Raw genomic sequence first — 25,297 nt, forward strand, 5'->3', positions numbered from 1 at the left:
ATCTAGCTCTGCCCCTCTGTTTTACTGCCTTCGAAGATCTTCAGAGGAAAGAAGCCATGTAAGATTAAAATAAGGTCTGAAAAGCCTTTAAAGTTTTATTATTTTGTATTACGCCACGCCTTGCATGGAATGACCACAAAGTACACGCCTTCTGGGTCACGTAGTCTACTAACAGCGCAGGGTTGAGAAAGCTAGAACTCACGATCAGTCCACGGGAAAGAAGGGAGGGAGGGAGGGAAGGGAAAGAAAGGTGGGGAGGGAGGAGCAACGATACATATTTCTGTGTCTCTTCTCCAATGGGTCAGTGGCTGCCCATTCCAGGAGCAATGATTATGTGCCTTAATACAATTGCTGATTCATGGTCACGGTCTTTATACTAAAGGAAAGGGGCTTTTAGAAGTGCTAGAGCTAATCAATAAATATTTGATCAACTTTCAAACAAGGTTCTTATGGCCAAAATAAAATGAAAGAAAAGAAACTGATAAAAGCTCTATTTCTGTAACTTTGTCTCAAAGCAACCATGGAAAGAATAAGTGCAAAATAAAACGAAGGGCCCCCCTGCCCCCCACCCAGGGAGGGACCGCCCTTGAGTCTGGTAGAGCCGTTCTCCAGGGCCCAGGCCCCCACCCAGTCAGGTCCTTGGGGCCACACGGCGCTCAGCAGCCCTGTCCTGCTCCTCCCGGGAAGGGGCCTGCTTCCCTGCATCCCAGTCGGCACCTGGGATGAACAGCCCGTGGAGATCCAGGTGCATCTCTACATCAACGGAGGCACGAGCCAATTCTGTAAAAGTTTTGGCATCCAGAACCAGCAGAAAAGGCAGCTTCTGGGGATCGGTAGAGACAATGGCTGATAAGATAATCCCTTTGGGGAAACAAAAAGAGACACTTTGTAAAAGTGCAGCCTTGAACCTGGTCCAGCTGGGGGGATAAGTTTCTCAGCTCTATCTCCCTGTCCTTTGAATGTAAGTATCTAATCAAAACAGAAGGGAAGCGAATTTGATATTCTGTGGGAGCAGAAGGGAAAGGCCAGGGCAATCGGAAGGCTTGGCTGAACCAGTCCCCTCACCTTTCTGAGCCTCAGTCTCTTCATCTATAGAGTGGGGATAATCCTCCCCACCCTCAGAGGGCTGCTGAGAGGATCTTGCACGGTCAGTTATGAAAGCACTTTGTACATCATTACATGCACTGAAGAATGGCTATTTTCCTACTATTTAGAAACTCCAGTTATAGAGTATCAGCTTTGACGCTGCACTTAGGCTAATATCCGTCACTCGGCTAAACCCGGACCAGTTGCACTCAAATGGCATTTGAATGAGTCCAACTCATCTCATGCATGTGCAGCTTTCCCCTCTGTAAAATGGGAATATTCTAAATACCCACTCTCAGGGGACAGAGGGCTAAATGAAATACTGCACGTAAACTTCCAGCAAATATGTGTGATTCTTCCCAAGGCCTCCTGGGTTCCAGAGTGGCTGAGGGCAGCTGAGGTCAGATCGGCTTGAATTCAACCCTCCTCTGTATGCACTGGGCGTGTGACCGACCGTGGGTAAAGTACCTCACTCCCTGAGCCTCTCCTTTGGTGGAATGAAGACCAGGTTGCTCCCTGCCCACGAGAGATTGTGCAGGACGCACTTGCCCAGCCCAGGGGGAGGCCAGCCTCAGCAGGAGGTGGCACCAACCATCCCCCACCTTGGAGGTGACAGTGACACGGGGTCCCTTACCTGGCATGCCAGTGCAGTGCAGGTCGATAGGAAGACACCACCCAGGTAGAAAACCACTCCCTTCTCACCTGAGGGAAGCAGCTGGCAGGCTTAGCGGGGCAGCCTGCCCTTCCCCAGAGGTGTGGGCAGCCCCACCCAGGCTTCTAGTACCCTCCTTAGCATCCCTAGGGGGTGGGCAGGGCATTTCTGGGGCAAAGACAGAATCAAAGAGGGAAAGGACCATTTGGTCAGGTGGAAACCTGGACAAGAGAGGAGGGCCACAAGCATTTCTAGGTGCTCCACGGAAAACTTACATGCTTAGAGGAGTTACAAATTCAGACGCAGCCATTGCAATGGATTTTAAAACCAAGATTCTATACTCTGGGCAAGGGTAGGGCTGCTCCGTGGAAAGGAAGTGGGCTTTTGTGTCGCAACAATTTAATCACCCCGGAAGGGAGGTCTGACCTTCTGCTCCTGGGAGATGACCTCTAAGCCCTTGGACTGACGGTCTGACGAGAGTGCCTTTGTTTACCTGGGGCCACTGCATATAACCCATCCTAGCAAAGTGAGTTAGGGGGAGGCCTGGGCCACAGGTGTCAGCTCAACCTCCAGAGGGGCCGAAGACTGGAGGTCACCACGTCCGCATAACCACGCCCCACACGGGCTCCAACACAGGGCCTGGAGAGCTTCCCTGGTTGGCCACACTCCGTGGTCGTCGCTGGGGAAGTTGGCGTGGTCCTACCCCCCGCAGGAGAGGGCCAGCGGAAACCCCATGCACAGGACTCTCCTGGATCCTGCCCCACTCGCCTTTTCTCTTTCAATCTGCACCCTTTCGCCGGGGTAAACCGTAACCATGAGTACAACAGCTTTCGGTGTGTTCTGTGAGTTCTCCTCTTGAAACTGAGGGTGGTCTTGGGGACCCCCGAACTTGCAGTTGGTGTCAGAAGTGGGGGTGGGCTGGGGGACTCCCTCATCCCACAGCTTTGGACTCAGACACACCTGGGCTGCAAAGCATGACTCCCCCAGCTGTGTGATGGGGGGCGGTCACTGCCCCCGAACGACGTCTCTGTTTGAGGGGTGATCACACGCACAGTGCAGCAAGTGGGCTGCCCTTCCCGGGGCCTTACCGTGATCCTCGTCCTTGGCACCTGGTGTGGGCACGAACACCGGCTCCGCCGGCCAGCAGTGCGCCTCTCCCCACTTCAAGGACGACTTCGTGAGAATGTCGTATTTTATTATCTGCGCGTCCGAAGGGGAGAAACATGGGAATGAGCGGTTGGAGAGCATGCTTATTCCCTGCGAATAGGAAGGCATCAAGGCCCCAGAGAGAGGGGAGTGCACTCTGACACTGGCGAACGTAGACCCCAAGTGGCATCTGCCTCTGGTCAGTGTAACAACAGAAACGAAAGCAGCTTGCTTCCTCCTCCGACTTTAAGCAAAGTTCCTCCCGCCACTGCAGAGCTGACAGTACACACTGAATTCTTTCAGAAGTAAAACCCCTGGATTTATCTGGTACTTGGCACTATATTGCAATTTTCATATACATTAGATAAACTAAAGTATTCAATGCAAACCTTTAAAGTATAATATGATTCGTTTGTTGTTTTAAAAGTGTGAGTCCCTGGCCTTCTCTCTATCTCTAACAGGCCTCTTTCCCCCGAGGGTGTGGGATTAGTGGGGAGTGACTCGGGGTGTGCGTATGTGTGTGTGGGAACCTTAATTTTTTGCTTTGTACATTTCTGCACAGCTTGCATTTAAAAAAAAAAAAGATTTTCCATTTTATTACTAAAAAATGAAGCTACTAAGGAAAACTGATGTCTGTACAGCACTCAGCATGGTCCCTGGGAAACAGCAAGTGTTCAAACAAATAGCAGTTTAAAAACCAAAATATGAATCGCTATGCTGTACACCTGAAACTAACACGATATTGTAAATCATCTATACTTCAATCTAAAAATAAGTTAATTAAGAAAAAAAAGTAGGGCTTCCCTGGTGGCGCAGTGGTTGAGAGTCTGCCTGCCAATGCAGGGGACACGGGTTCGAGCCCTGGTCTGGGAAGATCCCACATGCCGCGGAGCAACTAGGCCCGTGAGCCACAACTACTGAGCCTGCGCGTCTGGAGCCTATGCTCCGCAACAAGAGAGGCCGTGATAGTGAGAGGCCCGCGCACCGTGATGAAGAGGGGCCCCCGCTAGCCACAACTAGAGAAAGCCCTCGCACAGAAACGAAGACCCAACACAGCCAAAAATAAATAAATAAATAAGTTAAAAAAAATAAAATAAAACTAACAATTCATGCTTTAAAAAAAAAAAAAAAAAAAAGTAAATCCTCCTAGTTTCAGCTCTATCCTCTCTGCTTGAGACAGTGAGTTCCTTGAGGGCAGGAACTGGGATCTCCCTGTTCGCTTCCTTTTCCTCGGTGCCTACCACATTGTAGCACATAGCTGGTGCTCAATAAACATGCATCCAAAAAAGAAATCAATGGATAAACTCCAGCCACCACATCTTTCCTGAGCGACAGCCCATTGGGTGCAATTCCCTCTCCTGGATGGTCCATCGTTGCTTCCAGTGTATTTTGTCCCAAGCTGATGTCACTTTCTGACTTACTCCCACCCCAAGGGGACCTCGGTTCTGACCTCCCTGAGAACCTGGGAACTCAGCTTTGCAGACAGACACGATGGTTATAGGCTGCCATCTCCCAAGGACTAGTACCTTGGTTGGGATGGGGCTCCACTGGATTTCAGCAGCAAAGACATAGCGGTATCGCTTCCCGTTGTGAGCGTAATTGATCCGAGGCAGCTCTAAGCCTAGAGAGAAATGACACAGCTGACAAAGCCCCCTTCACCGAGAGCTGGGACCACCTGTCTTTTGTGGCATCCAGGCCGGGCATCCTTTTCACAAAAACGGTTCCCAAGCCAGGATCCCTGAACTTGATTCAGGCCCTGGATTGGATCAAGGGTGATCATTGGGCAGGAGGAGGGAACTTCTGATAACTACCCCAGCTCCATTAGAAGCTCCATTAAGAGCAAGGTAAGATAGACCTGGGTTTTTAAGTGTATAAACATCTTTAATTATCCAAGATAGAAATCAAAGAAAATTGCATGATTAAAATCAGAGGCTACTGCAATTTTTTAAAGCTCCTTTAAAAAAAGTGTGTGCATGCTCATGTGTGGGTGTGAATAGAACCTTCTGAAGCCGTGGAAGGAGCATCAGTGGGGAATATTTAAGTAAATCTGGTGAAATCATATAATAACATTATACAAAAGTAACATTTACAAAGAATTTTTTTTTTTTAGACCACAGAATATATTTAATTCAAATTAAACATGAAACTAGAATAATGTTCGGTCCTTATCAAGTAGCAATTACATTGTTTAAAAAAAAAAAAAAAAGAACAAAGAATTTTAATAACATGGGGAAATGTCTACATCATAAGATTAAATGTAAAAGGCTGCTTATGGAATTATCTCCACTGTGTTATAAATGAAGAGAAAAAGTTTGGAAGCATTGCTGGGGTGATAACTTCCTCATGGTGGTTTATAGTTTGTACTGTCCATTCTAAGTTTCTCATTGTGTGAAATTTTCATTATACCTATTATTTTTGTAATCCAAAAAGCCTTGAAAATGTGTCCATGTCCATGCATATACATTTATATATGCTTGTTGTGTCAAATTAAATTTCCAAGTCTGAATATTGAAATGAAAGTCCCTCTTATGAAATATTGCAGATAGTTGGAGCCAACTGCTGGTGAAAATACAATGTCCAAGAAAAGAAGAGGCAGAGATGGAAACATGTGCCACATAAAAGCCTCCTGAAGAGGACCCAGGGCATAAATGGTTATCGGGCTCAGTGGGGAGGGAAGTGGGGTGGAGAACTAAGAAGGGAAGATGTCCAATCCCACAGGTGAGTAATCACGAAACTCCCAAGAGACAGGTCAAGATGAACATGAGGATGAGGGACCACCCACACACTCAACTCAGAAAAAAGATGCCCACTGTTGGTCCCAGAGTAGGTCTGAGACTCCCTGTGATGCTCCTGGGTCCCTCGAACCTGGTCTGGTACCCCCCTTTCCTCCACTCTGTAAATGACCAGCTATACGCCCATGGTTAAGTAAAATGTGATTCATCCCTGTGAATTCTATTCTATTCTATTGCCCGGCTATTAAAGCCATGCTCTTGAAGAATCTTTGGGATGTGGGAAAATTCCCAGGCTACATTCATTAAGTGGAAGAAGCCATTTCAGAACATTCTAGATGGTATGGTATGCATTTTGTATAACCGTAAATGCAGAGGTTAAGGGTTTTTCGAGTCAGTGAAGCCTGGGTTCAGATGCTGGCTCTGCTGCCCAACTTCAGGCAAGTTATCGAATTATTCTCAGCTCTGCTGTCCTCGGTTCTAAAGCATGAACAGTACGTGGCAGCCCCTGCCTCTTAGAGGTGTTCTAATCACGGCTGCTTTTAGCTGGACCCTCACTGTGGGCCAGGCCCTCAGCTAAGCCCCTTACATGCATGGGCTCAGCTCACGTGATAAGAACAGGATGAGACTGGGGAGGAAAGGACGGGAAGTTGGGGAGCCTCTAGAAGAGGGCCTGGCATGCGCCAAGCAATGCCTACGTGATGGAAAGACTGAATGGATGTTTCCAAACGGGCGTCGCAGGTGGAGGGATTATGAAGGATTTGTCTACGGTCATGCTTTTCAGTGCTGCCCAAGGTTGCTACGATAAACAAGAATTCCCTTCCCAGAAATAAAACGACGGTAGTGTTTTACTCCTCCATCTGCCCATGTGAGTGACAGGTGAGCAGAGATGGAAGTTGATGCCTTAAGAATGGGGACGAACATGTCTATGTTCACTTCCAAAGACTCTGAGAGGCTGGGGCACCACACAGAACCCATTATGGGATCCGTGGGATGCCATGTGTAGACGTGGTTCTTAGTGGGCAAATCTGAGGTCGTCCTAACAGAGTCCCCAGGACTGTCCTTCCAGACGCCTGGCCCTGGCGTGGGGCAGCGATATGGGGAGCCGGGCTCCCAGCCTAGAGCCCCGGCCGCCGCTCCCCAGCCCTGTCCTGGGCAGGCCTGTTCGTTCCACGCTTAAGTACTGAGCACACCCTGCTCTAAGCCAGACTTCTGTCACGTGCCGGTGACAACACTGAGCACACAAACACGGCCCCCACCCCACGGGCTTCTACGCTAGGGCAGTGGTCCTCAATCAGGTTGGAGGCCAGGGACGCTGCTCAACATCCTCCGATGCCCAGGGCAGCCCTCACCGCAAGAATGACCCGGCCCCCGTATCAGCAGTGCCCACATTGGGACGCCCTGCTCTGGTGGGTGCTTCTCTCCGAGGGGGTTTATGTTCTGGGTGTAGCTCAGCCTTTCTGAGGCCCAATTTTCTCCTCTGGCAAACGGGGCTGATAGCACCGATTCTGCAGGGTGTTCTGAGTGTGCACAGGTAGAAATCTGCACATGCCATGCCTTTCAGTAAGTCAGCGTTCAATACACAGCAGCACTTGATACAGAGAACAAACTAGTGGCTACCAGTTGAGGGGGGCGATATAGGGGTGGGGGAGAGGGGGGTACAAACTATTGGGTGTAAGACAGGCTCAAGGATGTATTGTACAACACAGGGAATACAACCAATACTTTGTAATAACTGTAAATGGAAAGTAACCTTTAAAAACTGCATAAAAAATTTAAATTCAAAAAAATAAAATAAACTTTTAAAAAGAAAGCAAAAAAAACCCAAAAAAACCACAGAAGCATTTGAAAGGCTAGCCGTGAAAGTCCCTGGGTCCAACGACCACCCGAGTACCTCCCTGGGAGGGGTATGAAGATACTTGAAAGAGAAGTGTCCCCAAATGCCTTCCCCTGGGCATCCCAACAGCCTTCCTCTCAGTCCCTCGGCCACGCACATCTCCTCTGCATCAGAAAGAGGTATCATATAAAGACGACATTCAGCCCCTCCCTAAACACAGGAGAGAGGATGCATTTTACCTTCATAAAGCAACTCCGGCTGGCAGTAGACTTGGTCCTCTTTTTCCTTCAGGGCTCTTGCTGTTGTAGATGACAGTCTGATTAAATTGGAGCCCTCCTCTGCATTCTGAAAGAATCGGTTTTCCAGAAAAATAAAAACTTGGTATCCAGAACAAATATTTGTTTTACTGTGCACATGTTAAAAAATGCTTTAGTGTCTGTCACCTTGTTCTGGCCTCACATTAACCACCGGAAGCAGCTATTATATGATTGGTCTTTTCAGTTAAAAATGAGAACTGGGGGCTGGAAGTGACTCCCCGAAGAGGGCAAAGCTGGTGGGTGGTAGAAGGGGGGCCCTAAAAACCCTGGATCTTTTCTTCTACTCTGGGCTGCCTGATCCCTCTCAGGTGAATTAATGTACTTAAAAGTTCTCACTTTTTAAATACTGGATGATTCACCTGTAAAAGGCTGCATCAGTCATTAAATAGGTGTTTATAAAGAGTTCATAATAACATGTGAAATGCTCATGATAGAATACTGAGTGAAAAAAGCAGCAGAGTAAACTGCATACACAGTCTGAGCTCAACCATGTTAAACAAAGAAAAAGAAAAAGAAATTACATTGAAAAGAGCCTGGGAGAAATACCAAATAGTAACAATATAGCATGCGGTGGGATTAGGGAGACTTTCGTTTCTTTTTCTAGTCTTTTCTAGATTTTCAGTATTTTCTCCTATGAAAATGTACCCCTGTTGAAAAGAAAACAAACATGCAATAAAAATTACTTGGGAGAAAAATATCTATCAAGGACATCTCTTGGTCTCAAGTGACAATCAGACTTTGTTCAGTACTTTACCATCATCGTTGTAACCCAGGAGAGAGACTGAACACAATTAATTAAATATCTGTTGAGCATCTACTGCTCCCTGTGTCCCCACATACTCTCTACGGGACCTTGAACAACTTACTTGGTATCTCTGAAGTTCAGTTTCTCCATCTGTATAATGAGGTATAGCACAAGCATCGTATAAATAGTATGTGCGTCTCCGAGTTATTATGCAGATTAAATAAAATAATCCATGCAGTTGGTTTATAAGAGGGCCTGGTTAGCGGTAAATGCTAGATAAATGTTAACTGCTATTGATAACATAATTGTATTATTATTATTATTATTTTTGTTACTACTACTACTGCCACCACCCCTGGGGGTGAGTTCAGGTTAGGCACTGGAGGAGAAGGAGGAACAAGGCCACAAATCTCTGCATTCATGGAGTTACAGGAGGAGAATTATGGTCACGTCTGACTTCTCATTTAAACTTTTCTCTACTTTCCAAATTTTCCAAAATAAGCTTTTATAATGAAAACAAACCTATTCGAACAATAGCAGCTTTTGGCTGAGAAGGTGGGAAATTTACCGCATCCTAGAAGCTGAACCGTAGGGCCCCTCTGAGATTTGTTTAGGGCGATCCCAATTAACAGAAGAGGAAACTGAGGCCCAGGGAAGGAAAGTGGCTTGCCCAAGGTCACACAGAGGGGAGCAGAGGCTGGGCCCAGAGCTTTGCACTGAGATTCTTCTGCTCAGAAGCAAAAGCACTGCAGGCAGCAGGCAAAGCAAAGCCCCTGAGGCTGGCCGGTTCCCATCCCATAGTTCTCGGCTCAAACATCCCTTTCCCTGACAAGTTAGTCTGCAGTGTCTCCAAGGCATGTGTCCCAAGCTGTAGTTATCTCCTTTATGGACCTGCTTCCTTCTTTCATGCTGTCTTCCCTGTGAAGACAGTGATCAGATTTTATTCAGTGCATGGCACATACTCAGCTCCCAGGAAGTAACTGCTGAAGGAATGAGCAAATGCATGACTCAATGAGCTTTTCCTTCAACTCTTAAGGGGCAGAACATGTGTTTTGCAGGTGCTTGTAAAAATCAAACGAAGGGCGTGAAAAGGTCGTGTAGCGCCTAGCACATCGGGTGACTTGGAAGCAGAAGCTCTGTTTGCCTTCATCTGTATGTGCAGCCCCACATGTGAGAGGCCCTGCCCTGTGCCTTGCTAGTCAAGAGGCAGCCGCAGGCCTCCTGTGCATGTCCCGGGCTTGATTCTCAGGGAGTCAGTCCGCAGAGACGTTTTCTAGCTGCAGCATGAAACTGGTCAGACTGGTTGAGGCATAAACTGCGAATTTTTCCACACACAGCAGTAACGAACATGACTTGGCAGCTTTCTGTGGCCAATGTGCTCAACTGTGGGAAGAAATCACTTTCCAGCCAGAATTCAACGAAATCCTGCAGTCTGGCTTTGAAATTCCTCAACTCGAGGGAACTCCCATGAGAAGCAGTAATCTCAGTAATCCCGCAAAACACTGGCTTTGGAGTTTGGCAGCCTTGGGTGTGAAGTATGACTGTAGAGCTTTCTATGTGAACTTGAGCAGGCCTCCCACAGCCTACGTGAACTTGAGCCTGCTTCCTCGTTTGTATAAAGGGGGGCAATCCGTAACTTTTGGACGGGTGGCGAGTACAAGCGAAGGTCCCTTTGACCTGCGTCTGGAGATTGTGGTTAGGATTAAATTAAATAATGGTTATGAAAACACCTGATCCAGGGCCAGACCATCGTAGTCAGTAATTTGGAGCCAGACAGACACGCATTCAAATCCCAACTCAGATCCTCTGGATGACTCTGCCATGTTGGGCAAGTTACTGTCTCTCTCATCTACAGTCATGGGGATGACAAATAACCCCAAGGACTGTCATACAGATTCGGTGAGAAGCATGCGGAGCATTTCACAGGGCCAAAAATTTTCAGGACCCAGGATGAGAGCAGAGGCCCACCAAACCTATGTCCACATATATCAAATTGTTAAGTAAAATACCGTTCTCTCCCGCCTTCCTTTATGCACAGAGCTTCATAATGTTGTGGAACTGTGCTGTCTGATACGGCAAACACCACCAGCCATGCGTAGCTATTTAAATTTAAATTAAATGAAATTTAAAATTTCCTTCCTCGGCTGCACTGGCCACATTTCAGTAGCCTAGGTATCTGGCTGCTACTGCTTGGACAGAGACTATTCCTTCATTGCAGCAGGTTCTAGTGCCCAGTGCTGGTCTGGAAGGATGCATGTGAATTCAGAATCCCAGGACTCCTTGGCATTCTGAGCTAGAAGCAGCTGGCAGAGTGAAGGCTGGCCTCTGGGCCCGGGCTTCCCTCCTCCTTTTCTTCCCACTGCACGGAAGCCCCAGCCAGCCCTGGCCTCCCTGGTGGGTCTGAGGGCTGCATCCAGCAGCACAGCCTGCCCTTAGGAGGACAGAGGCAGCTGCTGCAGGCTGGCTTGGGTCATTTGTGCAGGGAATTCAGGGATCCCAGGTCACAGTTGGGGTCGGAAGGGTGCCCCTCTGGGTGGACACCCTGTGGCCCTGTGAATTCCTCACCCAGTGAAGAAGGGACACTGACGGAGAAAGGCCAGAGCAGGGGGCCCCTCTGGCCTGGGTCTAAGAGCAGAAAAGGCATCTGACACAGGGCCAGGCACAGAGTGAGCTCTCGAGAAATGGTGGCTTCTCTTATTATTGGGTCTTCATTTTTGCATTTGAAAACAAGACAAAAACCAAATCTACTGAGCCAGGAGTTGGAACCACCCCTTCTAGCTCCAAAATGCCAGCCCCGCCCCCTCCTGGAGCCCTGCAGGACGAGGGCAGGGTGGCTGGCAGGGACTGTCTGCACCGCCCACGCCCCTTGGGGCCCAGCCCCACCTTAAACAACCACCGCACCACCCTACACAAACAGGCAGAGGGTGCCAGTGGCCCCCTCCTTCCTTTGACCCCAGCTGGCCCAAACGCCAGAGAAGCTGGGGCAGCTGGGAGGCCCCAGACTTCTGAACACACTTCAGTATAGCCCATTCTATGTGGAAGGCACTTTCCACTTGGGAAATGTTCCAAGCGCTAAAGGAAGACCTTGTGCCCTTTTAGAGACCTTGCTTCACCTTTTTCATTCATTCATCGTTCGTTCATTTATTTAAAATATCTAAGGGCTTAATGAGAACCCTCTGAGTACCAGACCCTGTGATGGGCTCAGGGGATAAACTGCTGACAAGACCAAGAGTCCCAGCCCTCTGGGAGCTTTAACAGGAAGCTCATTATACCTGCCATCAATGTGAGCAAAGAGCTGCAGGTGCCATTAGAATGTACAAACCCACTGAGGGAGTCAGGATGCCAGACCTGAAGGATGAGCAGGTATTAGAATCCCCTGGAGGTTGTGCCTTCACTGGGCTGGTCTCAGAGTCCCCAGGTAAGTCCAACCCACAGCCGGGAGAGGAGCAGAGGTCTCACGGGAAGAAGACAGGGTTGCAGGCAGAGGGACAGCAACGTGCAAAGGCCCCAGACTGAAGGGCATTTGAGAAAGGGCGGCATCCCCTAAGGCCCTTCCCTAATATGCTTTTGGACGGGATGGAATCAGAGCCGCCGGATCTGGACACATAGCCCATGTCTGTAGCTCGACTTTCCCCTTTCAACACACAGGTGGGGCGACTTGAAAGTGAAGCAAGGAGACATTTTTAAGGGACAATAAACAGCAATTAAAAAGCGTGGCCAGAGCTACCCTTCCCAGCGCCCGCTCTTCTTTGCAGACGGCTCACGCAGTGCCTTTTTAAAATACACGTGCTAAACTTCTTAGCTTGGTTCCAAGGAAGCAAATCATTTCTAGAGCTTGATAAAAGGTTATAAAATCCTGCAGTGTGTGGGCAGCGGGAGTGTTTCCTCTCTGTGTATCATCCACAGGCTGAGGCCTCCACAAGGTGGGGGTGGGGTGGGAGGTGGGGTGGAGGTGGGCAGGCCTCAGGATTTGCCACCTGTGTGCTTTGTGACACCCCCGTTGCATCCTGGAGCCAGGAGACACCCCAAGCGCTGCACTATGGAACTTCCCAGAGTGAGGGGCACAGAGGCCAGTGGCTCAGATGATGATCTTGTGGGACACGGCCGTTCATTCAACAGCCCTGAATCACATGGGGAGAAAGTTAATCCCTTTTTCTCTTCCAGTCTTTCCGACTGGGTCCAGGCGAGAGTCTCAGTTAAGTGCCACTATGTGTTTGACACCTAATACTTTTCCAACGTTCTCTTTAAGGAAGAGATCAGGTCTTGGCTAGAGCAACAGCATCAGGCTAGAGCTCAGGACCTGCGCTTATTACCAGCCCTTCACGCGCATCTGCACTTCCATCCGCAGCGCGCAATGCTGGCTTTCCACTGGGTCGTGATAGGTTTCCTTCCACGTGAGTTAAGGGAAGAGTGAGTTGATTTAAATGAAAACATGATTTTGTAAGTGTTAACAGAGGTGATAGGAAGTATGGTGAAAATCATGACAGAGATACACAAATGACTGCAGATGGGGAAATGCTGGAGAGAGGAGAAAGGACCCAGCTCTGGAGTTGGACAAAGCTGGGTTCAGATGCGGGTCTTCCGCCCACTGGTTGGGAGGTGCCTGAACTCCTTCATGGAGGAGCCTGGAGGGTGGGAGAAGCCTCCCTGGGCATGTAGGAGTGTCTTCTGTTCCCTAGGCCTGCAGGGCTCTGAGAGAGGTCAGGGTGACCCTCTGGGACTCTTTCCAGGAGTTAGGCCTGCTCGGGAGATCAGCAGAGTTATACCCCTTACCAGCTCCAAGGAAGGGTTTAGAGCCAATCTTGGCTCTGCCACTGGGCTGTGTGACCTTGGGCACATTCCTTAACCTCTCTGAGCCTCAGTTTCTTCATCTGTAAAATGAGGCTAACCTGAGGATCTCTCCCACAGATTGTTTTGATCATTAAGTTAGGTAAAGAAAATACAATGCTTAGCAAAGTACCTGGCACATAGAGTGCATTGAGTAAGGATGAGCCATCAAAACTGAATTGAACTGAATTTGGTCTCATTTAAATTAATTAAGTCATGAAGTCAGGAAGTTCTGGAGCCAGAAGCCTCTGTAGCCTTTAAAACCAAACCCAGAGCCCTGGCAGCATCAGCCTAATTAAGGATAACGTCTGGCCCAGGGGTCATTTTTAACGTAAGAACAGGACTGTTCAACATCAGGGAGACGGGTAAGCAACTGGTGATGAATCCCCACCATGGACTGCCAGCCCAATATTTAAAATGATGTCATAGAAGAATATTTAATGTCATGGAGAGATGTCTACATATACAAGTAGATGGAAATAGTATGTACAGCAGTATTCAAAATAGTATGTACATATTCAGCCATGAAAAAAAATGAGGCCCTGATACGTGCTACAACACTGATGAACTGTGAAAACATGCTTCATGAAAGAGGCCAGCCACGAAAGACTACATATTGTATGAGTCCATTTATATGAGATATCTAGAATAGGCAAATACACAGAGATAGAAAGTAGATTAGTGGTTACCTGGGGCTGGGGGTGCTGGAGGGGTTGGGGGTGGGGAGCTGATGGTTAAAGGGTACAAGGTGTCTTTTGGGGAAATGAAAATGTTTTAAAATTGATTGTGCTGATGGTTGTACATTCAACTCTGTGAATATGCTAAAAGCCATTGAATTGAACACTTTGTTTTGGTTTTTTTTAAGATTTTTTTTTTTAATGTTGACCATTTTTAAAGTCTTTATTTAGCTTGTTACAATGTTGCTTCTGTTTTATGTTTTGGTTTTTTGGCCCACAGGGCATGTGGGACCTTAGCTCCCTGACCCGGGATTGAACTCTCACCCCCTGCATTGGAAGGCGAAGTCTTTACCACTGGACGGCCAGGGAAGTCCCAAATTGTACACTTCATTTTTTAAATTTATTTATTTTATTTATTTATTTTTGGCTGTGTTGGGTCTTCATTGCTGCGCGTGGGCTTTGTCTAGTTGCAGCGAGTGAGGCCTACTCTTCGTTGCGGTGCGCGGGCTTCTCATTGCAGTGGCTTCTCCTGTTGCGGAGCACGGGCTCTAGGTGTGTGGGTTCAGTAGTTGTGGCTCATGGGCTTAGTTGCTCCGCCGCATGTAGGATCTTCCGGGACCAGGGCTCAAACCCGTGTCCCCTGCGTTGGCAGGCAGATTCTTAACCACTGCGCCACCAGGGAAGCCCCAAATTGTACACTTTAAATGAGTGAAAATGGGTGAATAGTATGGTATGTGAATTATGTTTCATTAAAGCTGTTAAAAATTGTGTACAGTATAATTTTCTTCTCCAAAATTAGGAAATATGTATTTATATGTTAAATATTAATTTTAGAAAAGAAAATCATACTGTACATAATTTTTAACAGCTTTGAGATATATACACAATATGTATATATATTATATACATACATATCAATATATATTGTGTATGTATATCTTTCTGTCTACTTGCTTATCTATCTATTTATCTATAGAGAGAGAGAGACTTGGGAGGCAATACAAATATATCCACAATGGGTTTATGGTAATTTTTTTTCCTTTTAACTTAATCTATATTTTCGAAAGTTTCTACCATGAATATATACCATATTTGGAAAAATAATGAAAGCATTTTCTGTCCTTCTTTAAGAACAGTTCATCTGGGGACTCCCCTGGTGGCGCAGTGGTTAAGAATCCGCCTGCCAATGCAGGGGACGAGGGTTCGAGCCCTGGTCCGGGAAGATCCCACATGCTACGGAGCAACTAAGCCCGTGCGCCACAACTACTGAGCCTGCGCTCTTGAGCCCGTGAGCCACAACTACTGAGCCCACATGCCACAACTACAGAAGCCCGCGCGCCCAGAGCCCGTGCTCTGCAACAAGAGAAGCCACCACAATGAGAAGCCCGCGCACTGCAACGAGGAGTAGCCCCCGCTCGCCGCAACTAGAGAAAGCCCACGCACAGCAACGAAGACCCAACATAGGCCCCCCCCAAAAAAAAAACAGCCCATTTTGAATTTCAATATTAACGAAATTAGAGCCAAAGTCACTTCCTGAGTGGGCTCACATCTCCCAGGACTCAAGCCATTACCTTGTCCACGCGGAGGGGCACTGCGAACCTCTTGAGGGTTGGGACGGAGGTGAGCCTGGAGTTCTCCTCGAAGTCCTTGTTCAGGTTGGCCAAGTAGAAGAGCTGGTAAAGGCTGCTGTCCTCGTAGGCAATGACGTCGAACAGAAGGCAGCCGTCCTCTTCGTAGGCGTTGACATGATGAAACACCACCATGGGGTCCGTGTAAAATTTGGTCAGCACGGGCTTCTTCGTCCTTTGGTCAATGATGTGAATGTAAGTCTGAAAGGAGATGCACATCAGTGCTCAGCTCTTCCTCTGCAGGCCCAACACAGTGGCATCAAGCAGGGGACAAGACCCAGCCCTGCCATCCACTTGCTTGTGACCCTGAAGCATTCCCTCCCCTTTATGAGCCTCTCTGTACCACCTCCAGGCACACGCAAAAGTGCTGAGGGAGGAGGGAAGCTTTGCTGCCAGGGCCCCTTCCTCACCAGGAGGACAGTATCTGGGGAGATACAGGATCTGAGAGTGTATCATCTCCCCAGTCTTCACTTGACTGTGATCCAGGTGGGCAGCGACAGGCTAGCTCCCAGGCAAGGCCAGGTTGGGGAGAAACAGTCAGTTCCAGCCCTCTAAGGCTCCTCAGGTCCCATTGGTGGCCAGCGCCCCTAAAGCCCCTCCTGGGTCCCCTCTCCTGACCTTTGCCCGCTGCAGGTGTGGTTTTCCCAGTAACCTGGCTGCCCTGGAGGGCTGCGGTGCCGAGTGACCGGTCTAGTCAAGGAGCCCATGTGAGTATCGGCTCATTAGGCGTCCACATGCACCTCTGGGTGTCACAGGCAGTATCACTCTGGGTGGCAAGTAGCCATATCTGCAGCCCCAGTTGCCTAATCCAAGGGGAAGGGGTGTTTTCTTTCGTTTGGCAGCTCTGGCCTAACCATCCTCCTTCTGAAAGGAGGGAGGGGCTGCTCCAGGCTGACGTTTCCCCACCTCCTCTGGCTCATTGCTTCTTTCTCTCCTTTCCCAGAATCAGGCTTTGAAGTTAAGTGGGGGAGCGGGGAGGAGTAGTGTACAGAGGAGGAGGGCATTGGGAGGGAGGGTGGGTTTGGGGAGGTGAACACAGGTGTGGTTATTGTAGGCTTTTCTTCCCCATAAACCCAATCCCAGGGTCAGACACAGGGACTTCTAGGAAAGTTCTCCAAATGCATTCCAAAGCCCTTCCCAGGGCTCTGTGCCCTGTCCTCGGGGGCTCTGTCTTCTCACTGTGGGACTCTCCAGGGCCAAAGGTCCCCAGGGGCTGCAGACTGGAGGCCTAGAGGGCCCTGACACTCCTGCTGGCGGGACGCTCATGGTCCTGAGGAGGAAACCCACTTCCTCTGGCTCCCTGCTGGCCCCCTTGCCCAGCTCATTCAGCCCACAAACATTCATATGAGGGCCTAAGACACATCAGACACTTTTTGGGGAACTGGAGAGATAAAATAAAACCACCCGCCCACTTTCATGGAGTGTATATTTCAGTGGGGGTGAGGCCAAGGGTCAGTGATCAATATATACAACATGTCAAGGATGATGGATGAGCACGACTGAGAAAATGGAGTGGGGGGTGGAGAAAGCCTGTCAGAGGGGGTCTGTGATAGACAGGCGGACCTCAGGGATGGGGGAGGGTAGATTGATCAAGGGAGAAAGCCATCTGGGGAAGAACATTCCAGGTGGAGGGGACACAAAATCAAAGGCTCTGAGGCAGGAACGTGTTTGGCAGGTTTGAGGTGTAGGAAGCGACCACGTGAGCAGGGAGCCAGCGGTTGGGATGAAGGCATGTGGGCCTTTATGGGCTGGTGATCTTTGGATCTTTTTCTGAGGAAGACGGGAAATCACCAGAAGGTTCTGAGCAGAGGAGGGATCTCACCTAACCCCTTTGTTCCCTCGAGGACCTCACTCTCCTCCTTGAGAATGCAGGCGTTAGAGAGGCGGCAGCCACACGCGGGACACATATTTGTATGGGTACATGAAGATGCATGAGGTGCGCAGAAAGAGGAGTAGAAGGGTGTCGAATGGATGGTGGTGGTTCCCTCTGGAGGGGGCTGAGCGGGGAGGCGGGAGGAATGGGGATGCGGAGGAGGAAGGGGACTTGATCTGTTGCTTTCTACACTTGTGTGCTATTTGAATAGATGACACTGAGAATTACTTGATTATTTTTCACAAGTAACAATAGCACATAAATACATACATACACCTATACATGAATAATGTATTCATACCCACGTGTATATACACATACACACATGCAGACGTCACATATACAGGGAGGTACGTGTACATCCAGGCACACAGATATTCTGAGCACTCCACTCAGGTGTACCTAAATTGAAGACGTTTCTGTTACACCATCCGGTGGGACGCTCTATCATCGTGATGTCTAAATGATCTGTGACATCCCCTCCCCGCCCCCAGCAGGGATGCTGAAAGGGCCTTGTCAACGGATGGTGGAGGCTGGAGGAGGCCAGGTGTGGGTCAGGGCTGAGGAGCAGCCCCTTTGCTGCTGGGCGAGTAGGGGCTGCCTTGGCTGATGAGGCTGCCTCGCCCAAGGTCACACGCTCTTCTGGGGATGGTCTGCTCCACTGACTTATGGACGTTGGGGCACAAAGGCCCAGCCGCTTGCCCTAACTGGGGACCACTGTGAAGGGCCATCCCAGCTTCAGAACTCACTGGAAGGTCGGCTCATGCCTCTGGGGAGACGGCGTGGCAGCTGACGGCCTCCCTCCCAGAGCCGCCCTGCCTGCTGACCTCCATCTTGCCCTGGCCGTCCTCGTGCGGCGGGGTCGCCAGCCCTGCCTTACCTTGTCCTCCCTGTGGAAAGCCAGGCAGGAAGCCCAGCTCACGCCCCGGATGTAGGCGGTTGCCATCTTGAGGATATCCATCTTGAAAGGCTGCTCGAGGAAAACGATGTAGCTCTCGGTGACTCCGAAGCTGTGGTAATAGCTCGGGGAGAGGAGCGTGCGGGAGGCGATGGAGCAGAACACCGCCATGTGTTTCAGGGGGCTCAGCCTCTTCTTCCCGCCGTCTAGAGAGAAGCCAGCCTCAGGGACGGCGCAGGGCCTGGCGGCCCCCGACGGGGCCACCGTCTCCCGCAGCGCGGCCTCTCAAACCCACCCGGCCGCTGAAAAGAACCTTCGAATGAGAGCCGACAACAAACCGGGTGAAGGCGCTGCGGCCTGGCTGATGCAGGGACGGGGCCCTTCCCCCGTGAGATCTGGTTTGGCATCCACAACCACTGCATCCCCAGGCTCTGGGCCTCTGGACCACCGGGCCTCTGGGCCAGGCGTGTGCAACTCCAACACGGGGCTAACCCAGCCTCCACCTGCTTTCTAAATAGAGGTTTATCTGGAGCGTGGCCCCTGCAGGGTCCACGGCTGCTTTGCTTTCGAGGTTCAGAGTTGAGCAGATGCAGCGTCGAGACCATACAGGCGGCAAAGCCTCAAATACTTATTTTGTGGACCTTTACGGAAAACGTTTGCCAGCCCCTGCTCTGGGGCAATGTTCCTCACTTTCACATGCACGCGGATCATCTGGGGGTCATGACAAAATGCGGAGTGCGACTCAGCCTGTGGGGTGGGGCCCGAGGCCCTGCATTTCCGTCAAGCTCCCAGGCAGGGGGTTAGCTTCCCAAGGTTAAGCTTTGACATGTTGCTGAGAACCATCATTTGACGTGTATTTCACGGGGTTTCTATGAATTTCTTTTGGCATTGCCCGTTCTGAAACACCTGGGAATGAGACTAAGTGCCTATGGTAATGTGACAGATTGTGACAGTCAAGGTAGGCTGTAGGATTCCCATTTTACAGGTGGGAAACTAGGGCTTGGTGGGACGCTCCATTATTACAGCCAAAGGCACAGGGTTAAGCCGAAAAGACACAGGCCCCTTAGCCTGGCTGCCTACTCTGTTATTAGAGGGAAGGGAGAGACCAAAGGAAATCCTGCAGGAGTCCAAGTACCTTGCTCAGCATCCACCACGAAGGTGCTTTCTTATTCCTCTGCAAGGATGAGTCACCCACTGGCCAAAAGGCCTCCCCACCCAGGCCTGGGGCTGGGTTATAATGAGTTACATGCAAGCGTCGCCACCTTTCTTGTGGCCACCTGTGCACACTGTAAACAGCTGGCTGGTGGGAGGGATGCTCTGGGTTTGTGGGGTAGTTCTTTTCTTCACCAAACAAATGGCACACAAAGCAAATTGAAAGGAAAGTCACCCTGGCCTGGGAGGCAGGACACAGGTGTGAATCCCAGCGAAGCTGCCAGCCTGGACCAGGTGTGCAGAGGGTACCTCCTGTGAGCCGTGGGCATGTCACCTGATCCCCCTGGGGCCCGCAGTCCTCTGTAATATGAGGTGGCAAACTCAAATGCCTAACAACCCCCAGGTCTGCATTCTAGGATCCCAAGCCAGACCCTATATCCCTTTATTGGCTTAATTAATGGGAGTTCCATTTAACAAGAGCATTGTACCTTCTGACCTCAGGGGCTCCCATCTGCCAGCAGAGCCTGGAATCTGCTGGGGGGGTGTGCTCTACGGGACTGTGAGGGAGGGGAGCCAGCAGGGATCACAGATGGAAACCGGCCTTCCTAAACCAGAAGGTCTAGCCAAGCACCCTCATAGTTCTGTACTGTCTCCTGAGCCCGCGCAGCCACTCTTGGAGGCCTGGTCTCCTGGGTGTGGTTCCCAAGAGGGTCCTGGACAAATAAGGGCTAGGAGTCCCGCCCTCCTCCCCCTCAGGAACACGCAGTCACAATCGGCCTGGGCTCCACGCCAGGTTCCTGCCCCTAAATGGAGACGGTCCAGAAGGCCCGCAGAACAGGGTGGGGATGTGGAGTGGGTGCCAGCAGGGCTGAGCTCCCTGAACAACCCTGGGAGCCTGGCTTCAGGGGCTGGGATGAAAGAGGACAGCACAGCCCTGACATACAGAGGTTTGTCAGAAAACTAAAAAATGAATGAAAGAAAGGAAGGATGGATGGATGGTGAATAGATTAATGGATGGATTGATAGGTAGATGATTAATGAATAATGGATAAATTAATGAATTAATGAACAGGAACCTAAAGAAAAGGAGGTTGGAATAGCAAAGGGATTCACTTCTTCCAAAAGGAAGCCTAGCATCATTTCTTTTCTCCTAAAGGAGAAAAGTGAGTTCACGGTCCTCTGAATCATCTGTGCAGGCAAGTGTCAGATTGAGTGTTGTGTTATCAACCAAAATCAGAACTCTTCCGAAAGAGCCACCTTGGTGTCTGTACTCCATTACACCCCCAGAATGACCCACCTGATACTGTGGCAGGGATCTTAAAGATCACATATTTTGTCTTCCCCTTGTCCACGATGGACGTGCCAATGTTGAGAACATTTCCAGCGTCATCATAATGAGGATGTGACGTCGCCAGATTTACAGCCACGTGTTTACGATAATCAACCTGCAAAACATGACAGCCACCTGGTTTTTAAAAGGGGAGAGGGTGAAATCCTGTGAAAAGCTGACTGACTCCAGATTCAGAGAGATGATGGTTATTTTTGCACATCTCCTGACCTGAAAATAAGGCAGACATCACCTTTAGGGGAGATGTTTCCTCTTGCAGCCTGATGTAACCTCGAGGGGGCCTCACACAGCTGATAGGCTGCAGGGGACTTGGTGAGCTACATGTGTTTTCTCTGACAGTCACTCCTAGCCTGTCACCTGGCCTTGCAGGGTGGCCTCAGCATGGAAACAGGACGCCTCACTGCAGAGAGCTCCAAGTAACAACTTGGGCAGAGAGGCAGCCTTAGGGCTAATCTTGGCCACTTCTTTGGTGAAGCTATTTAAATTCTCCCCTTTTACATCCCACAGAGGCATAAATCTCCAGGCCTCTCTCATAGGGTTATTCTGGGAACAGAAAGGTTACAAAAACATTTGGTCAAAGGGAAAGGAGACTAATGAGCTCAATAATGATCCCGACTCCAAACAAGCCACAACCATAGAGCAGTGGGGTGGCCCAGGAACCAACTGCCCGCCCTTCTTCCCCCAGAATAGCACAACCTCCTCCAGCCAAAAGTCAGGTGATACCTCCTTCTCTCCTCGTTAAATTGTATTGCAAAGACATCCAGGCTTTGAACTGCCAGCTGGAGAAAATTGAAAGTGGGTCTATTGATCTTCACGAAAATGTAGACTTGATTCTACCCAGGAAAGGTATCTGCTTGGGCTCTGATTTTTGCGCCCTTGCTCTGTGCCTAATGCCTCCCTCTTCAGGTCAATACAAGGCAGGGCTGCTGGGAGTCCTGGGTGGCCCAGTATAGTCATTCATTGAAATTTCCATTGAGGTGCCACTCAGTGCCAAGGACTATGGACACTGTTAGGGGTTGAACTGGATCTTCCAAAAAGATATGTTGAAGTCCTAACCCCTGGTGCCTAAATTTGGAAATAGGGTCTTTGTAGATGTAATCAAGTTAAAAAGATGTCATTCTGGATTAGGGTGGGCCTTCATACAATGATTTGTAGCTTTACAAGAGATTGGATTACAACAATCATTGGTTGTTCCTATAAACCAAGGAACAACCACCAGAAGCTGGAAGGCGCAGAGAAGGATCCTCCCCTAGAAACTTCAGAGAGAGCATGGCCCTGCCAATACCTTGATTTCAGACTTCCAGCCTCCAGAACTGTGAGAGGATACATTTCTGTTGTCTTAAGCCACCTAAGATACATTTCTGTTGTATTCCTTTGTTATGGGAGCCCTAGGAATGAATACAGACACAAAGATGACAGGGCACAGTCCTGCTGTAAGGAAGCTTAGAATCTAGTGCTAAGTGCTGAGCTGGGAGAGCCCAAGACCCAAGGGCATCAGAGGAGGGCTCCTCTGTGAGTTCCTGCAGGCTCCTGGCCTCCTGCAGGGGGTCCCTTTCTTGAGTCAGGAACTGAGGCTGGTTGTAGATTTACTGATACCTTCTCCAGGGTTTCCAGAGTCTGGGGGTTGATTTTCCTGATGTAATTGGTCTCCGTGGTTGCATAGAAGTCTTCTCCACACTTCATGATGTTGATCAGACAGTTGTCTGTGAAATCAGGGATGGTGTGGGACAGGTAGGAGAAAGCTCTGGGGAGGAAGCAAGTCAACGGGGTCAATGGCTGTGTCCACCCAGCTGGAAAGTTCTACTCGAGATGGTTTTAGTTTTCCCACCACTTAAAACACTCTACTTCAACTAAGGGAGAAAAAGTACTGGGTCCCAATGGGTCCCTTGAGGAATCCTGAGGACTCAGAGATCAAGTTACCCAAAAATACCACCACATTCAATCAGCTAAGGAGGGAGTCAGCTGGGACAACAAGGCTGCCCGCTGAGCCCTCCTGGGCTCCCCAAATCCAAAAGTCTCCTGCACCAGAGCCATCAAGAGCTGGTGGATTGTTCTGAAGTATTTTAAGAAGTTCTACAGAAATCATAGTCATACCCATAATGGCCCCCCAAAGACTAGCAAAACAGCTAATCTCTGCTTTGGGCAGGAATGTGAGCCCACCCTGGTTACCCAGCTTTGTCCAGGATATTAGATTTTTGAAAAAGAAAAGCAAACTAATTATGAGTTAAGAACTGATCATTTGATTAGAAGGCAAACTCAAAGCAGGAAGTCCTGACCCCGTGTACTGGTTAGTGCTCCCCCTACTGGCAAACAGTGTAACAGCAAGGAGGCCCCACAGGCTGCGCTTTTAAATTCATTCCCTCCCCCTCCCCCAGGCTCCTCCCCCAGCAGGGAATGGGAGTTCCCTGCTTGCTGTGTGCCGGACTCAGCACTGGACACTAGGACTGGAGAGATGATGTCAGTTCTGGAAAAGCAGAAGCCAGCTTCCCTCTCTGGGCCAGTCTACCCCTAAGACACTTCACAACCCTTCTATGTCTAAAGAGTATCAGAAAGGAGGTACTGATGGCTGGCCTAATTCCCTGGCCAACAATTTAAGTGTTGCACATGTATGTAATACATTCATATGCATCACAACCCAGATGATTTTAACTGTATACAACTGAAAATTTCCCCCATTGTTCCTCTCATCAGTTCCCCACCTCCCTCATGCATCCTTCCAGAAAACAAATCTAGATTTCCCCCTGCCTTCTTACACAAATTATAGCATATTATATGCTCTTTCTACACTTTGCTTTTTTTTTTTTTCCACTTAACAGTATATCTTGGAAATCTTTCATTTGAAACATAGAGAGCATCCTCATTCCTTTATTTATACCTGCCTGGTATTTTCCTGTAGTGTTACTGTGACTTATTTAACCACTCCTCTGTTGATGATCATTTGAGTTACTTTCAGTTCCTCGTCATAACAAATAATTCAGCCATGAATAACCTTGTACATTTGTCATTTCAGACGCAAGCAAGTACCCCTCTGGACTGAAGGGAATGTGCATTTGTAATTTTGATAGATAATTCCAAAGTGCTCCCCCACCAGCTATGTGGGAGAATACCTAACAATCTGTCAGGTGCTCTTTGCCTCTCCTGCTATCAGTGATCAAAAACTGCGCAGCGTATATGGTCAAAGGCCATCACGGGAAATTTTCCGCCCAACCTAAAGACAACCATCAGGAGCAAACGCTGCTTGTTTTGACTGTAAAGGACATTGGAAAGCAGGGCTAGATTCAAAACGGACAGTTACTTGGAAAATATGTTTTTGCAGGGGTCCGGATAGGCCATTGTTCCAAATTCTGACACCACAATCCTGTTCGCTTCAATATTGGCATTGTAGGTATCACTTCTCAGGTATTTGCTTCTGTAATAGACTTCACCTGAAAGAGAAGCAGCAGAATCATCCCAGACTGACACCTTTACAGGGCTTTGAAGTTGATTTCAGCCATTCCAGGGATTTGATGGGCAGTGGGTGGGGAGGCAGTTCACTGGGACAGTCCCTTTTATGTGTGTGCTAGATACAACAAGCATTTGGAGGGAACTCTCACACACATTTCGGCAAGGTTGACTCACAACAGTATGTCCAAGTAAGTATTCCTGTTCCCAGCTCCATCATCGTATGAGGGAACTGAGGCTCAGAAATGTTCCATCCCCTCGCCCAGCATCACCCAGAGAGGTGCCGACCCAGGCCATCAACCACCCCTTCCACCATATTTGTATCCTTCCAGGTAAGGTCCAGATTTGGAGGATTGGTCCAGAAGGCCCGTACTTAGGCTAGGTTTCTCCAGGGCCCAGTTCAGTTCTGGGAGCCCTACACTGACAATTTAGCCCCTGGAGTAACATTTCGTATCTATTTGCAACCAGGGAGCACCCTTATACCCAATTCTGCACACAGTAGAGGGTCAGTACATGTGTTGGTGACACTGCAGAGAATCTGACTCACTCCAGAAAAGCATGGACTCTTGACCAGTCCACCAAGACCAACCTGAAAATATACCAGATGGTTCTAGACTTATATTAATTTCCTATGGCTGCTGTTACAAATTATCATAAATGTAGTGGCTTAAAACAACACAAATTTGTTATCTTACTGTTTTGGAAGACATCGTCTGAAATGGGTTTTACAAGGCAAAAATCAAAGTGTCAGCAGGGCTAGTTCCTCCTGGAGGCTCTAGGGGAGAATCTACAAGCTGCCTTTATTCCTTGGCTTGTGGCTGCATCACTCTGACCTCTGATTCTGCTGTCACATCTTTTCTGACTCTGACCCTCCTGCCTTCCTCTTTCCTTTATGACTACACCGAGCCTACCCTGATAATCCAGGACAACCTCCCCATCTC

At 49.1% G+C, this 25,297-nt stretch overlaps 1 protein-coding gene across 1 annotated transcript in view; it reads right to left on the reverse strand.

The window, feature by feature from the left end:
• Window positions 1-521: 521 nt before the first annotated feature.
• BCO1 (beta-carotene oxygenase 1) overlaps window positions 522-25,297 on the reverse strand; it is a 90,683-nt gene continuing 65,907 nt past the window's right edge. Inside the window, exons 12-20 of the mRNA XM_068527572.1 lie at window positions 24,211-24,340; window positions 22,512-22,659; window positions 20,865-21,012; window positions 18,398-18,621; window positions 15,588-15,845; window positions 7,690-7,795; window positions 4,411-4,505; window positions 2,827-2,938; window positions 522-861 (exon numbers count right to left, since the gene is read on the reverse strand). Coding sequence (XP_068383673.1) covers window positions 632-861; window positions 2,827-2,938; window positions 4,411-4,505; window positions 7,690-7,795; window positions 15,588-15,845; window positions 18,398-18,621; window positions 20,865-21,012; window positions 22,512-22,659; window positions 24,211-24,340 — 1,451 coding nt within the window. The 3' untranslated portion in view covers window positions 522-631. The remainder of the gene's footprint in view (window positions 862-2,826; window positions 2,939-4,410; window positions 4,506-7,689; window positions 7,796-15,587; window positions 15,846-18,397; window positions 18,622-20,864; window positions 21,013-22,511; window positions 22,660-24,210; window positions 24,341-25,297) is intronic.

This window comes from Eschrichtius robustus, chromosome 19, assembly GCF_028021215.1.
Source record: "Eschrichtius robustus isolate mEscRob2 chromosome 19, mEscRob2.pri, whole genome shotgun sequence".
NCBI lineage: Eukaryota > Metazoa > Chordata > Mammalia > Artiodactyla > Eschrichtiidae > Eschrichtius > Eschrichtius robustus.